The sequence below is a fragment of the Camelus dromedarius genome, chromosome 13 (assembly GCF_036321535.1).
Source record: "Camelus dromedarius isolate mCamDro1 chromosome 13, mCamDro1.pat, whole genome shotgun sequence".
Lineage (NCBI taxonomy): Eukaryota > Metazoa > Chordata > Mammalia > Artiodactyla > Camelidae > Camelus > Camelus dromedarius.
In genome coordinates this window covers 23624126-23638954 of record NC_087448.1, presented here as the reverse complement: position 1 = coordinate 23638954, position 14829 = coordinate 23624126, and the positions used below count along the sequence as shown (strand labels likewise).

The following is a 14829-nucleotide window of genomic DNA, read 5'->3' as shown; positions in this document are numbered from 1 at the left end:
GTATATACTTACATAGTCATAAAACAAGGTGTTATTAGTGATGAATCTGAGTGGGAGTGTGGTATGTGTGAATGGAGGTGAAGGATGACACATAATGTTATCCTGTACACATGGTAATAGTTCTTGGATACAAGGCAGTGATTACTGCTTGCTAGTGTTCATCTCACCCTTTCAGGTCATTCTAAAGAACTGCCCTCATCTGTTTCTCTGGCCGCAGTTTGTGTTTCCCAGTAACACTACGTTAATCATTACATGATGGAAGATGCTAAGAGTGAAATTGCAGTCCCTTTGTTGTGGCTCCTATTGCTATTTCTGTGTAACAGATTACCTCACACCTAAAGGAGTAAAATAGTCATTTATATTGTTAATTCTTGTGGTTTAGGGGGTGAACGGGGCTCAGTTATGAAGTTCCCTCCCAGAGGCTTATGTGACTGTTGTCCGGTGGTGACTAGGACTGGAGGCATTTGCAGGCTTCCTTACTCACATGTTTGGTGTGGTGTTGCCAGGGCTTCGGCTCGGGCCTCTGCTGAGGCTGTTGGCCCAAACAGCTGTGTGTGACCTCTTGTCGGGGCCTAGGCTCCTCACTGAATGGAGGCTGGGTTCTAGGAACAGGCATTCCGTGAGAAAGCCAGATGGAGTCATTGTCACCTTTTAGGACATTGCTTCAAATTATGTCACATCTGCCACATTTAGTTGGTTGGAAGTGAGTCATTTAATCTTTGTTCAAGACTGTTGAGGAATTAGTCTCCTCCTCTTCATGGGAAGAGTTTCAAAAAATAGACTCTGCTTTAAAACCGCCACAACCACGTGTTGCGTCTTCCTCCACCACCAGGCCTTCTCCTCTGACGGTCGTCCCCGTTTCAGTAAGTGGCTCCAGCAGGCCAGGAGCCTTGGAACCATCTTTTTGCTACCTTATCATAAAACTACATGGTTTTTCTTCAATTTTTGTCATAATAAAATGTTATGAACAGATTTCTTCTTTAAGCTAATCTATCCCTACATTCTTGGAATAAATGCTGTTTGTCATCACCGTCTCTCTTGGATTTAGATTTATTAATATTTTACTTAGAGGTTTTTTTTTTTAAGCTTTATCAATATGACCTGTGACTTTAGGCACGGTCTTTCTGGTTTTGGTGTTAATATTATGGAGGCAGCATAAAATGAGTTGAGAAGCGTCTCATTTTTCTGTGGTCTGGAGCAGTTTTGGTCATGCAGCATGACACTTCTAAAGGTTAGGTACATTTCAGCTATAAGACAAGTGGGGCCTGGTACCTAGATGTTTAGTTTTTCTCATATTCTCCTCTGTGATTCCTGGTCTTTAATTTTTTTGCTTTCCTAAGTATAATTGAGCACAAGAACTGAGTAATTCTGGAATTTTGTTTCTCTGTTTAATGTAAACTATTGATACTATTTTTCTTCAGCTTCTTAGTCTTGTTATGTTTTAGGCATGGACAGTGCTGGTTTTCTGTGGTGATTATATTCTTCAGTTGGTCACTTTATGGCTGATTTTATAGATCTGAGCAACATCAGTTGACATTGGTATAATGCCTCAGTTTACAGAGTCCCCTTGAATACTCTTCCATTTTACCTCATAACAGCAAGTTAAAGCCTTGCTGGGTCAGCAGTGTGGATGAGAAAGTGGAACTTCATAGTGCTTCAGTGATTTGCTTGAGGTCACACAACACCTAAGAAGAGGAGCTGGGATTGGAGTGCCCCAGACTTTAAATCTGTGGTGAGAACCAACCACTGCCTTAAAGGGAAGAAAAATAAGTAAAATTAACAAGTGAAAATTAAAGGTGTTCATTTCCAACTTTCACCTGTTCCTGGTGGGGAAACTTTTTCTATCTTGGATGTTAACACTTTTCAAAAACTTACATATCTGTAATGTTTACATTAATGTTTTTAATGTAAAGGATCTCAACTCCTTGAATACTGTATGTGATTGTTCCCATTTTTAAAATTTATCATTTTAATGTTACTGCCTTAAAATTCATACTCATTGTTTTTCCTAAAATTTTGCTTCTGCTCTAGTCTTCAGAACTAGAAATCTATTTACTTAACTGTGTACGGTGTTCTTACATCCTAATAGTAAGTCTTTTCTAAGAATTTATGACTCTTGTGCCTTTTGGTGGAGAACATTCAGTCTTACACTGCCACTACCACTGCCTGTCATTAGAGTAAAAGTTGCCTAACTTCAGATCATTAGCTCTTATTGGTAGCATTAAAAAAAAAAACTTAATAAAAAAAGCTCACCTATATACATTAAAACACAATTGAAAAAGTATAGCTAGAGCGCAGTGTACTTTCATGTTGAAAGTGCAAGAAATTCTGATAAAGATAGATAAAATTATAAACCAATGTAGAAAATGTAAAAATACTATAGTTATAATAGAGGAAATCACAGAAGTGATGTCAAACATTGTGGTGTGGACTACTTTTAGAATCTATCTGTTTTTTATGTTAGTGATTCTAGCGTAAGTCTAGGCAGTTGATTGACCTGTATGTATTATTTTACTTATACCAAAGTTGGCAGTGATGTAGTTTTTTTTTTTTTTAAATAAGCAGTCTGTACTTAATATTGTAATATGTTTCTGGAGATCATATTTCAAAAATAGCTTAAAAATTGGGGAGGAAGAAACTCTTCATAAAAAGAAAATTTAAAGAACTAGGTAGATGTAGGAAAAATGGGAGGAGAAAAGACAAAAATGAAAAAAAGTTAAAAATCATCAAATCTTTTAGTGAAGAGAAAAAGTGAGTTTGCCTAGGAGTTGCTAAAACTGACGGTGAGAAAAATTAACCTCTTATATATTATTAGAACCAAGTGTTTGGAGTCAGGAAATTCATGGGTTCTGCCACTTACTGGCCACGTGATACTGGGCGAATCACTTCGCTTTTCTGAACCTCAGAGTTGCTGAGTTTAATGTACAGAGAAGTGGTGTAGTAAATGGCTAGTACTATATCCGTGTTTGTCACAATCATCCTGATATTTTAACTTTTTTGGCTGTGAAATTATGGGCAAATAAATTATCTGAGCGTAGAAATAGGCACGTGGAGGATGCTTGTCTGTGGTGTTTCTTACCTCCTTTGTCTTACACAGATTTTCAGAATCTCATTCTTGATGTTCCTGTTTTGTAGATCAGCCTTTAGATGATATTTATCAGTTTTTTCTCTTGATAATGTGTTTAGAACTAAAATAATATATACAGGGCAGTAGTAATTTATATGTTGCACAGCTTATAACAGGAGGCTGCAAATGGCAGTAATGGTCCTTTGTGGCGTTTTATAAATTATTAAATTCTATTTTGGCTATAGAAATTATATTAGTTTCTTTTAATGGTTATCTTTTTCAAATCTTTTTCTTCAGATACGGAAGTTTACAGTGAATTTTATCCTGTGCCACCTCCTTACAGTGTTGCTACCTCGCTTCCTACATATGATGAAGCGGAGAAGGCCAAAGCTGCTGCAATGGCCGCCGCGGCTGCAGAAGCATCTCAAAGAGTAAGACACTGCCATGGTTTCCGTGAGAACAGCACTGTGTTAATTGATATGAACATTTAGTAATATCGAAAGTAGTCCTCTGTGCTTTTTTTTTTTTTTTTTTTTGGTATTTTCTCTACTACTACTTATTTGTGTCATCATTTTGTGGTGAAGTGGGCACTCTCCTAGTTAAATTCACCTTCTGCATTCCTTGTCCTTCTCATTTCCATTTCTGTTACCTTCCCCTGCACGCTGTCTTAGCTTATGGTCATCCTGCATGTTATCTTTACCAGTCATTTATCACTTCCTAAATCTTGATTTCAAGCATCTCACACGCTGACCTTCACCCCCCTCATCCTTCTGACTCCCTCACTCTAGTTACCCCACACCATCAACCTCGTCCCTGTCAGTGTCCTTATATATTTCCCACCTTACATATTTCCTTATATATTTCCCTCCTTTTATAGCTGAGATTCTGTGGTCCATGACTATAATCACAAGTCATTGTTTTTTCTATTCATGTTTTATATTTTAGCATAGCCAGTCTAGTGACTCTATGAATGAACTCAAGGTAGGTTAAAAACACAGAGAAGTAAGTTACAAGGCCTTCAAATTATGTTTGTCAATTCGCTTTATTTCAGTCCTTTTACCACATCCTACCCTAGAATTTGAAAAAGATGATCAAGGATTCCACTGCCCTTTCCCCTTATCTTCCTGTCTTAGTAACAGAGCTGGTGACATATATGTATGTTATTTCCTGTCCTGGTAAAAGGAGTGTCTGTCTCAGTAATGGGGAGTCCATGAGATGGATGCATGCTATTCTACAGCTGGGTGAAAGGTGGACATTACTTAGGTTTCAGTGTGGCTGCAAACAGGTCTAGGGTTCATTGCCTTGTTTTCTTGATTTATACTTTGGAGACATCATTTAAAATTCTGGATTTGTCCCATTTTGTTCAGGAAAAAGACACAAAAATACCACTTTATACAGGACAGCTAGACTTAGGTGAGGGGCAGAGGGCGAGAAGGGTGTTTGTATGAGCAGCATTCTCCTCTTGCCACTGTCAGGCCAGAGCCCAGTGCACAGATTATCTGAGAGGTGAGCTTTTTTCCTAAATGGGTTTCTCCCATTAACCTCAACCCTCTCCATACCTGCTCGTGCTTTCACCGTCGACCACACACAGTTAAACGTGAACATAAATAGACTTGGGCACAGAAGTAAAGACAGTAAACCTCAAATTTATTATTTCTGCCTTTTCCCTCCGTGCGGGAGTAAGTCTCTGGTAAGACGGCGGCGTAAATATTGCTCAGTCAGTAAGGATTTTTGATGCTGGACGCGGGGAGTCTAGAGAAGAGGGTGGATCTAGAAGACATGGCGTTTCTGTCACAGTCAGCTCTAGAGTGCTTGGCGCGTATGTGTCTGTACATGTGTTTGTGTAGACAGACACACACTCATGTAGACGCACACACACTCTCGTGTAGAAGCAGAACTGTAACCCCTTTTCTCAAGGAGCGTGTCAGGCTCCTTAAAGACTGTTAAGGACCTTGGGTCCTCTACTGCCCTAACTTCCACACAATAGGGTAGAGCTTTAAAGAGAAAGTAGGAAGCGTTAAGTCTTATTCTGTGCTTTAAGATAAGCATAAAGGTGATTTTACCTTTTGGAGGGAAAACTCTGAAAGGGTTTCTGGTAAAACCTTCACTAGCATCATTTCCAGTGTCTTGTTTTAGAAAGTAATGTGACCCCTAGCATGAACTGGAACATAGTTCCTAAGTAAGTACAAAGAAGAATGTACTTCTTTTACTTGTTTCTCATATTATTGTAACTCTAGCTTGTGAGGATTATGGAAAATTTTATGGAAAACTACAAAGAGTTGTACACAAAAGGCTAACTTAGGTCCTTGTAAAAAAAAATCTTTCAGATTCGTCACTTTCTATCCCAGTGCCCCAGCACCCTCCTTCTGCAAAGTATGATTGAATATGAGTTTCTGTACCTGACTCAGATTCAAAAAACAAGAACAAAACAAAACAAAAAACCTCTGCGTTTGGGTACATTCAGTCGTAAATGAATCTCAGCCGGATGAGCTGAAAGTTTATTTCTTAATTCCAGTCTCAATGGGGGAATATAGGTAGCCAGGAGACTTGGAGACAATACTGTTTCTACTGCTTCTTATTTCTAATGTATAGAGTTGCAGGTATGATTATGTGACGATTCAATAGATTTGCAGAAATGAATTACTCACTTTTAATATTTCTATAAAAATATTTGAATTGTATGCAATTCACTTTATAAAACTCTCAGAGTTACTCTCACCTTATAACCTTACAGTGTGTAGAGTTTGGTTTTTTTTATACTTTGTTTAAAATTGTGTGTCAGTAACTTTTATCTTTTGGCATAAAAGCTAGCACTTGATAAACTGAGCAACTCCAGAACAAGGACCTTGTGTTTAAATTTCTAGCACCTAGCTATTATCTGGCACCTAGCTATTATTATCTTGGTGTTTAATAAGTAACAGTTAATTAAGTTAATGAACGCTTTCTTTAAATTAGCCAATGTGGGAAATTAGAGAAAAGAAATACCACAGTTGTTCTATTTCAGTGCTTCATTTTATTTAATTTTTAATTTATTTTATTGAGGTATAGTCAGTTTATAAAGTTGTATTAATTTCTGCTATACAGCATAATGTTTCAGTCTTACATATACACACATATATTCCTTTTCATACTTTTTATTATAGGTTACTACAAGATATTGAATATAGTTCCCTATGCTATACAGTATAAACTTACTGTTTATCTATTTTATATGTGGTAGTTAGTATCTGCAAATCTTGAACTCCCAGTTTATCCCTTCCCACTCCACTTCCCCCCCCAATAACCGTAAGTTTGTTTTCTATCTCTGTGAGTCTGTTTCTGTTTTGTAAGTAAGTTCATTAGTGCCTTTTTTTTTTTTTTTTTAAGATTCCACATATGAGTGATATCATATGGTATTTTTCTTTCTCTTTCTGGCTTACTTCACTTAGAATGATGATCTCCAGGTCTATCTGTGTTGCTGCAAATGTACAGTGCTTCGTTTTAAAAAAATTTTTAGTCAATTTTAGGGTTTATAAGTCAGTGTTTAATGTAATTGAAATTATTGCATAGGTATCATATTTTATTTTTGAAGCATTTCATGTAAATGTTTTTCTGTTAATGTTTGCATGAACTTCTGTGAAATCAATATAATATAGTGGCTGTTCCTCTCTAGTGAACAATGATTCTTTTCAAGTGTGTGTGTGTTTTCCAGTGTTTATGCTGTGAGGGACATGTCTTCTGTCTTTTTAAAAATGATGTCCTATGATAAAATCTGTTGGGCTGGTAAGTTTCAAAAGAGTATGAAATATTTATATTCTTGCTATCATATTGACAGTGTTTCTGGGGGGTTCATACTGTGCTTTAATGTTTATTTCTTGAATTAGCTTGAAATAATACAAACTTTTATTAGTATGTATTTAATAATTGCCAGTCACTATATGAGGGTTTCCTAGGATATATAATTGCAGAGTTTAAGAGATCTTTTTTGTAAATTATGAGCAATACGGTTTTGAAAGTCTTTTCTCACAACATACGTAGTGAGAATACTGTGACTGAATGGAGAGAAGGTTGGTATCCTAGATTCAAGTCCTGCCTTGACCTAACTAATTATGTGATCTTGGGCAGAGCACTTAGCTTCTCTGAGCCTCTGTGTGTACCAGCACAGAACTGAAACATTAAGATCCAGCTGAGATTATGTGTGACATGGAGGTAATATGTTTGTAAATCAGGTCACGTCATTCATTTGATCAAAACTCTGTAAGACCTCCCAGTTCACTCAGTAAAATCCAGGTCCTTCAGGGGACTCTCTGGCCTTATTTCTTTCTGTTTTCTCTTATTCACTCTGATTCACCCATGTTAGCCTCCTTGCTATTTCTCTAACATGCCAGGTATGATTCTATCTTAGGACCTTGGCACTGGTTTATCCATCTGCTTAAAACACTATGTACCTTCAGAGAAGTGTTTCTACATTTACAAGCAACTACGTTAATACATTTGTATGTTATTTTTTACACAAAAGTATTGTACTATACAAGCGATTTTCACTTAATACATTTTGGAGATTGTCATTAGACTATGACAAACTTCTTTGTTCTATTTAAAAATTTTTACATGGATGTTTGAATTTCATTGTTTTAGATATACAATAATTGATTTCATTGGTTTGTCAAGAATTATAAACGGTCTGAAATTTTACCCTACTTGCAAGCTAACTGATTAGCTTGTCACGGTTTTGTGGATGCTCACAGAAAACAAGGCTGCTGGGTCAGAAAACTTTAATATTCGCAGCAGTAGTAGTAGCCAGGGTATTAGCATTTTCTCATACCAGTTTCCCGAGCCTCAGGTCCCACAGCACAACTCAAAGAGGGACAAGTGTGCCTCTATACTCAGTGTGAAACCCTGAGTAAAGGGAACCCAGTATTCCCTAATGGTAAATAAGCCTGCCTACATCTCTGCTCTGCAGAGAGATACTATCTCTCTCTCCCAAAGCCATCTGCTATATAAAAATCCTTGAAAAGATGGTACAGAAAAAAGGAAGCCTATTCCTCTACCTGGAAGACACACTGAAAGGTAAAAAACTCGTGAAGAATTATCTCCCAACAGTAGTCCACTGTTAAAGGGCACTTAGATTGTGTCTATTTCTTTGCCCTTACTAACATTGCTGTAATGAGTTATCTTTAATACATCATTTCTTCTAAGTGAGAATATATGTGTATTTTTGTACATTATACTTGAAGAGCTGGAATTGCTGTGTCAGAGGATGCATACATTTTATTTTGGATAAATATTGCCAAATTGCCAACCACAGATGGGCCAATGTAAAGTCTACCATTGATTATGAAAACTCCTCTTTCCATTTGATACTAATGCAGCAGTCACATCCATCTTTCATGATTTCATTAGTTCAGTGTTAACTCACTTTTTACCTTTTGTGTTTACCTTTTAAGTTACTCTTTTCAAGGGTGCCCACGAATATTGAATATTTGCTGATGTTTTTTGAGTACTTATTGCATGCCAGACATTCTACTCATTGTCTCATTTTGTCTGTATGATAAATTGAGGACATTGGATTTTACTTAAATTTTTATCTTTACACTTAAGATAATAAGGTTGTAATTAGCTTAGTGAGCTCCTCTCATGTTACATGTTTCGCAGATTCAGGAGGAAGAGTGTCCACCAAGAGATGACTTCAGTGATCCGGACCAGCTCAGAGTGGGGAATGACGGGATTTTCATGCTGGCATTTTTCAGTAAGTGCTTTTCACTTCCAAACTTTTTTTTTTGTCGTTGTTGCATATATTGGCTGTTTGTGTATTGAAAGTAACAGATAGTGAAGAAAGGCAGATACTGTCAATGTGTGTCTACCTTGTTTAAAATGTAAATTGCTCCTGATACTGAACTAAGTGTGATCATATGTTACAATACTAATCCTAGGATTTATCAAACACTTACCAGGTGACTTTGTATTACAGTCGTTATGCTAGACACTGAATGCAGAGAGATACCTATAAGCATATTTAAAGCGAAATGTGTTTCTGCATTGAAGTGCTGCATGTCCATTCACTGTTACAGGAGCATGTATAATGAAATGATAAATTCTGCTTTGGGGGCTGAGAATTTCCATTTGAGCGTCTTTAAGTAGGAGGAAGGGTTGGAAAAGGAGACGTTTTGGGCAACTGGAACACTGTGATCTGAGACACAAAAATATGAAAGTTTGTTTTATTTGGGGATGAATGGTCAGTAATTAGAAGACCAGAAACCTAAGGAATATTTTTTAACATTTTTCAACATTCTTAATTTAATGTTTGACCTTATAGAGTAGACTTAAGCTACTTGTGGGAAGACTTTGTTACAGTCTTCATTATTTCAATTCATAACACAGGGATTAGCACATAGCACACTCAGTAAATGGTATTATGACACTCAAACTATTGAAATTGCAAAAATCAGTTTTGGAAACCCAATATTCAAGTAAATAAATTTATTAGATTATGATACAGTTAATTTCTGCCCTCAACCTGGTTAAATGATGAAGATTTCATACCTTCTTTAGTAGAATGCTGATTTAATTTATTTTAATTGTAAAGTTCATTTTGACAATAAAACCGAGGAATATTTTACTTATTTAAAGTACCACATTCAACTTTAAAAACAGAAAATATAGAAGGTATATACTTCCTGAATTGAGTTACTTTTGCATCTGAGAATTCACTTAATTTTTCCTCCATTTTGCAATGGTTTCTTGCTTCCTTTTGTTCCTTCATTCCACCTGCTGAAGAGAAGTAGATAATTGCTCAGAGATGTGTGGGTGGAAGGGTAGGCAGACATATTTTTCTCTTCAGAATTAGTGAATTATATTCAGGTTGGCAACCAGATAATTAATGTATGTGCAATATTTATATCTTGTGGTTTTAGACACAGTTTGTAGTTAGAAATGATGTTGGATGTGATGAAAAGGAAAGGAACACTTTGGCTACAAATGACTCAGTTTTGTATTATTAGTCTAGTGAACCTTGTTTTCTTAGTTTTAGTTCAACTGGTAATCCTTTATATTAATATCAGGCTTCCCACATATTTTCTTTACAAAAAGAGCAACATAAACATTAACCATTTCATGGTTATGTCTTCTGATAACTCTTAATTGGAAAAGAAAAAATTTAAGTTTATTGTAACTATTTGTAATATAAATAACCTGTTTTTTAGAAATAAAAACAGGTTATTTGATGCCACCTAGTTATTTTACTCAGAATTTGGTTATTATCTCTCCATTTCTGTATTTCATTTAACCGTGCCATCTTCTTTTCAACCTTTATTTTTTAGATCTGAAAACATTTCACTGACACCAGTATTGTTAATGCATGATAATCTGTACACTTGGTTGACCTTATTTTTAGCCAGGGGTGGGATATTAATATGAATATAGATATTTATATTTAATATAAATATCAGTTATCTGCCTTTTATTACATTTTTTACTAAATTATGTTTCTGCAACTTATATCTTTATGCTTCCTATTTTACAACTATTGCACTAATATTATACGAGTAAAATTATAAATTACTTTTCACCTTCATTTCCTGGTAACATTTTTCCAGGTAGGCTGTTGGCCAGTGCTTCAGTTTATTTGTCTTAAATGAGCATAAATTTATTTGTAATCACTACCATCTAGTGGCTGTTCTGCAAATTGCAGCTTGCTGCATTTTCCATACTCCTTAAACTAATAGCTATTGATTTAAGCATTTCACATTATATAAGTTGTACAAATAAAACTGCAGGGAATATTAATAAGACTATTTGAATTAAAACCTTTTGTTGGTTTAATTCTTCCCTTCTCTGTTTTCAATGTCTGTGATTCAGTCTCCTACCACATGTAACACCCCAAAAACGTTTACACCTAAATTTGGTAAGAAAAGTGCTAGTTCATGTTCAGAAAATGTAAAGAAAGAAATGTGTGTATCCACTGATAATGTTTTTGCTTCTCATAATCTCGAAGTGTCACTGCAGAATGCCTCAGGCGTGCCTAACCTGTTGTGTCTGAGCTTATTTTTAACAGGTTTTCTCTTTTAAAGGATGGAGTAGAAGTCAGTTATATAAATTAAGATTTGGTTCATTGGATAATTGACATTCTGTGGAAATGACCTTGAACTCTAGTGTTTAAAAATGTAATGGACTCTGTTTAGAAGACTATTCTTCTAAGGTTTAGCCTTTTGTACCATGTGTGAATCTTCACTTGACTGTGCTACATAATAATTAATCACCTTCATTATTTCCATTTTAGACTTCAGGGGACCATAATTAAATGGATATTAAGTTATTTGTATGTAACTTTAAAAAGAATTAGAAGGGTGTTTTAAAACATTAATTCTGATTTGTAAGAATTTGCCAAACTGTCTTCCAAAGTGGCTGTACCATTCTACATCCTCATCAGCAGTGAGAGTTCTATTTCTCTGATCCTCATCAGCATTTGGTATTGACAGTTTTAAAGGTTTTAGAAATCTGATAGTTGTGTGGTAGTGTCTAGTTGTGGTTTAATTTGCATTTCCCCAATGATTGGTGATTCTGAACATCTTTATTCAGTAAGTTCTTTCAGGCACCTCACATGGACAAGTCATAAAAGTTAACAGTTCTTAAAGAGGTTATCTGGGTACCAAACACTGAAAAACAATATGATGACGACTTATTCTGTTCATATAGAGCTGTGTTTCTATATAGCTTTTATATGGGGTTACATATTGCAAATGAATCTAGAAAGGGAACATCTAAGACTTGTAACTACACTTTAAGAAACTCATAATATTTGTGAAGTATTAAATTTTATTGAATTTGTTCTGTTTATAAGAAAAATAATTTTCTGGTCCTCACATTGCTTTTAATTTAGTGGAAATGTCTTAAAATTAATAAATTGTTGGCTCCATGTTTTTCTCAATGGCTGACAGTTTAAACAAAGAGAATTGCATGAAGATAAGGCAGAAATTTGCCTTTGTGCAGTTTAGAATTAAGTAAAGTGAAAGTGATTACTTTTTAAAGTGATTACTTGGGAACTTACTGTATGTCAAACCTGGTGCATTTATGTATAATGAGAATTCTTCTGTGATCAAAAAATTAATAAGTACTTAATGTTAGTATTACATGTGTATTTATTTATGATTTTCATTTATTTTGAAAGCAAGTATTTAAACATTTTTTAAATTAAAAATTTTTTTAAAGGTTTCATTTTTAATTTGAAATAATTTCAAATTTACAAAAAAGTTGCAAAAATAGTACAATTGCCTTATAACTTTCATCTGGCTTTTCCAAGTGTTAACATACACAACTTCAGTCCAGTGATCAGTAAGAATTGTCTTTGTTTCTTAATGCCTTTGACTCTTCTGAAGAGTACTGGCCAGTAGTTTTGTAGAATATCTTTCAATTTGGCTTTATTTAATGTTTCCTTATGATTAGATTCAAGTTATGCATTTCTTTTCATTTTTTTCCCCCTCAAAAGTACCATAAAAGTGATGTGTCCTTCGTAGTACTGTAAAAAGTGAATCTGTGTGTGCTTCAGTAGTCACAACGGCATTGTCTTCCTAGTGCTTAAACCAGTCAAAGACTGAGTTATTATATACTAGTCTGTTCAGGCTGCCATGACAAAATACCACATACCGGGTGGCTTAAACAATGAAAATTTATTTTCTCACTGTTCTGGAGGCTAGAAGTTCAAGATCAAGGTTTCTGGTGAGGGTTCTCTTCTTGGCTTGCAGATGGCTGCCTTGCAGGGTCCTCACACGGCCTCTTCTCTGCATGTGTGCAGAGGGAGCTTTCTGGTGTCTCTTCCTGTAAGGACACCAGTCCTACTCTGTTAGGGCTTTACACCCATAACCTCATGCAAACTTAATTACCTCCCTAAAGGCCCTGTCTCTAAACGTAGTCACACTGAGGGTGAGGGCTTTAATACCTGAATTTTGAGGGGACACAATTCAGTCTATAACAAGCTATGTCACATGAGCACAAGGTATAGGAATTCATACCACTGGCAGAGAGCATCAAGAAAACAAGGTGGCTCAGTAAGTACTTTTTTGTTCTTTTGGGTCTTAACTCCTATTTTGGGTACAGCGATATGTGTAATAGATATTGGTAAGTCTAATTTTGAAGAAAGTGAACAGTGTTTAAACTGTTTTCCCCCAAAGCTAAACATACACATACTCGAAGGTGAAAATACACTTTTGGAATATTTTGCTGTTTTGGATTTTCTCCATCAGCGCTTCCTATGTTTTAACAACATGACATGCTTACAACATGATAGAATGTTTTAGCATACTGGGATGACGGAGGGGCATGCTCAGGACCGTGGGTCTGTCCCCTGCCCACACCTCACCTGCCTGTCCTATGGATTTAGGAGAGAAGCATCTCAGCTTGTCACACTAACACATATGTGGCAACCAGTTGAGGATCTCTACTGCTATTTGTTAATGTAAATTCTTTACTTTAAATAGATACAAAATAATTACCTTTTCTGAGCTTTCCCCACTGCTAACGCAAACATTAGACAAGCTAAACACACATACTTGAAAGTGAAAATACGCTTTTTGCTATGTGCTATGTGCAACAGAATATTCTACAATGATGGAAGTATTCTATCTCTGCTATCCAGTATGGTAACTAAAAAGTAGAGAATAAACAAGCTTTTTTATATTAGTGTCTCCTGAATTTTTTTTTTTTTTTTTTGAAGGGAAGACAGGACCTCCTCTGTCATGTGAGGGGATCGTTTTGTATGGGTAATGATGATGGCTGATGGCTAACTTTTTTAGCAGTCGCCATATGCCAGGTTCTGTACTATGCTAAGCTCTTTATTATCTCCCTTAATCCTTTTATCATCCTTGTGAAGTAGGTACTTAAAGGTCAGAGAACTGTGGCTCACAAGTCAGCAGTGAGTCCAAGATTATATCCAGTGAGTGAATATGGTGTGACCCAAACACAGGTCTCTTATTTCAAAATTCACTCTTCTGTCTATTGCACCATGTAGTACAGGTTCCCATAAATGATCAAGAAAGCTGTGACTAAAGAGTATTATGAGGGAAGAAGTGACAGGAGTAGGCGCATTGCTTTGAAGAAATAGCCATTGCATTTAAACTTACCTAAAATGTTTCCTCTTTGTCTTCAGAATCCTGAAAAGCCAGAATTTCTCTGGGTAATTTACTTTATTCTCTCTGAGGGTTGGTTGGAGAAATTTAGGGTAAGAGGGTGGGCACTGAAGAAGACCAAATTTAGGTTCAAATGGGTCTTCAGTTTTATTATTACTATTATTACTTGGTAATGTTGGTGTCTGAGACATAAGTAGGGCACTCTGATCATATCTCAAGGACCTGTGGCAAAAAGGTTTCTTCTGCAAGTGATAGGAAACTTACTGTTTTAAATAGTTAGGAGATGAGCTCACAAAACAAGAAGTCCATAGACGAGCAGACCTCAGGCGCAGACCGTGCCAGTGCGGTGGCCCTGCGCTCACTTTTCTTCACTCCTCCCCACTTGGAGTGATGGTTTAATCCTCGGGCTGATAGCAGGATCCCTGCAGCAGGTCCAGGTACTACGTTTAAACATGACATCCAGTGGAAGAGGAAAGGCCTTATCTTTTCTTTTTAAAAATTTTTTATTGTAGAAATTCTCAAACTAGACAGGAGTGTAACAAACCTCTCTGTACCCATCACCCAGCTTCAACAATGAGCCATCTGGAGCCCCTGTTATTTCACCTGTATTCCATCCTCCCTCTCCTTGTGGTGTTTTTAAGACTGTTTTGCAGAAGTCTTACT

The 14829-nt window shown here is 36.1% G+C and overlaps 1 protein-coding gene across 2 annotated transcripts in view; it reads left to right on the top strand.

Moving 5' to 3' along the window:
* The window catches only part of NDFIP2 (Nedd4 family interacting protein 2), a 57902-nt gene that overhangs the window by 31014 nt on the left and 12059 nt on the right, over positions 1-14829 (top strand). For both annotated transcript variants that reach the window (XM_031466187.2, XM_010996842.3), the window contains exons 3-4: positions 3365-3498; positions 8702-8795. In XM_031466187.2, coding sequence (XP_031322047.1) covers positions 3365-3498; positions 8702-8795 — 228 coding nt within the window. The remainder of the gene's footprint in view (positions 1-3364; positions 3499-8701; positions 8796-14829) is intronic.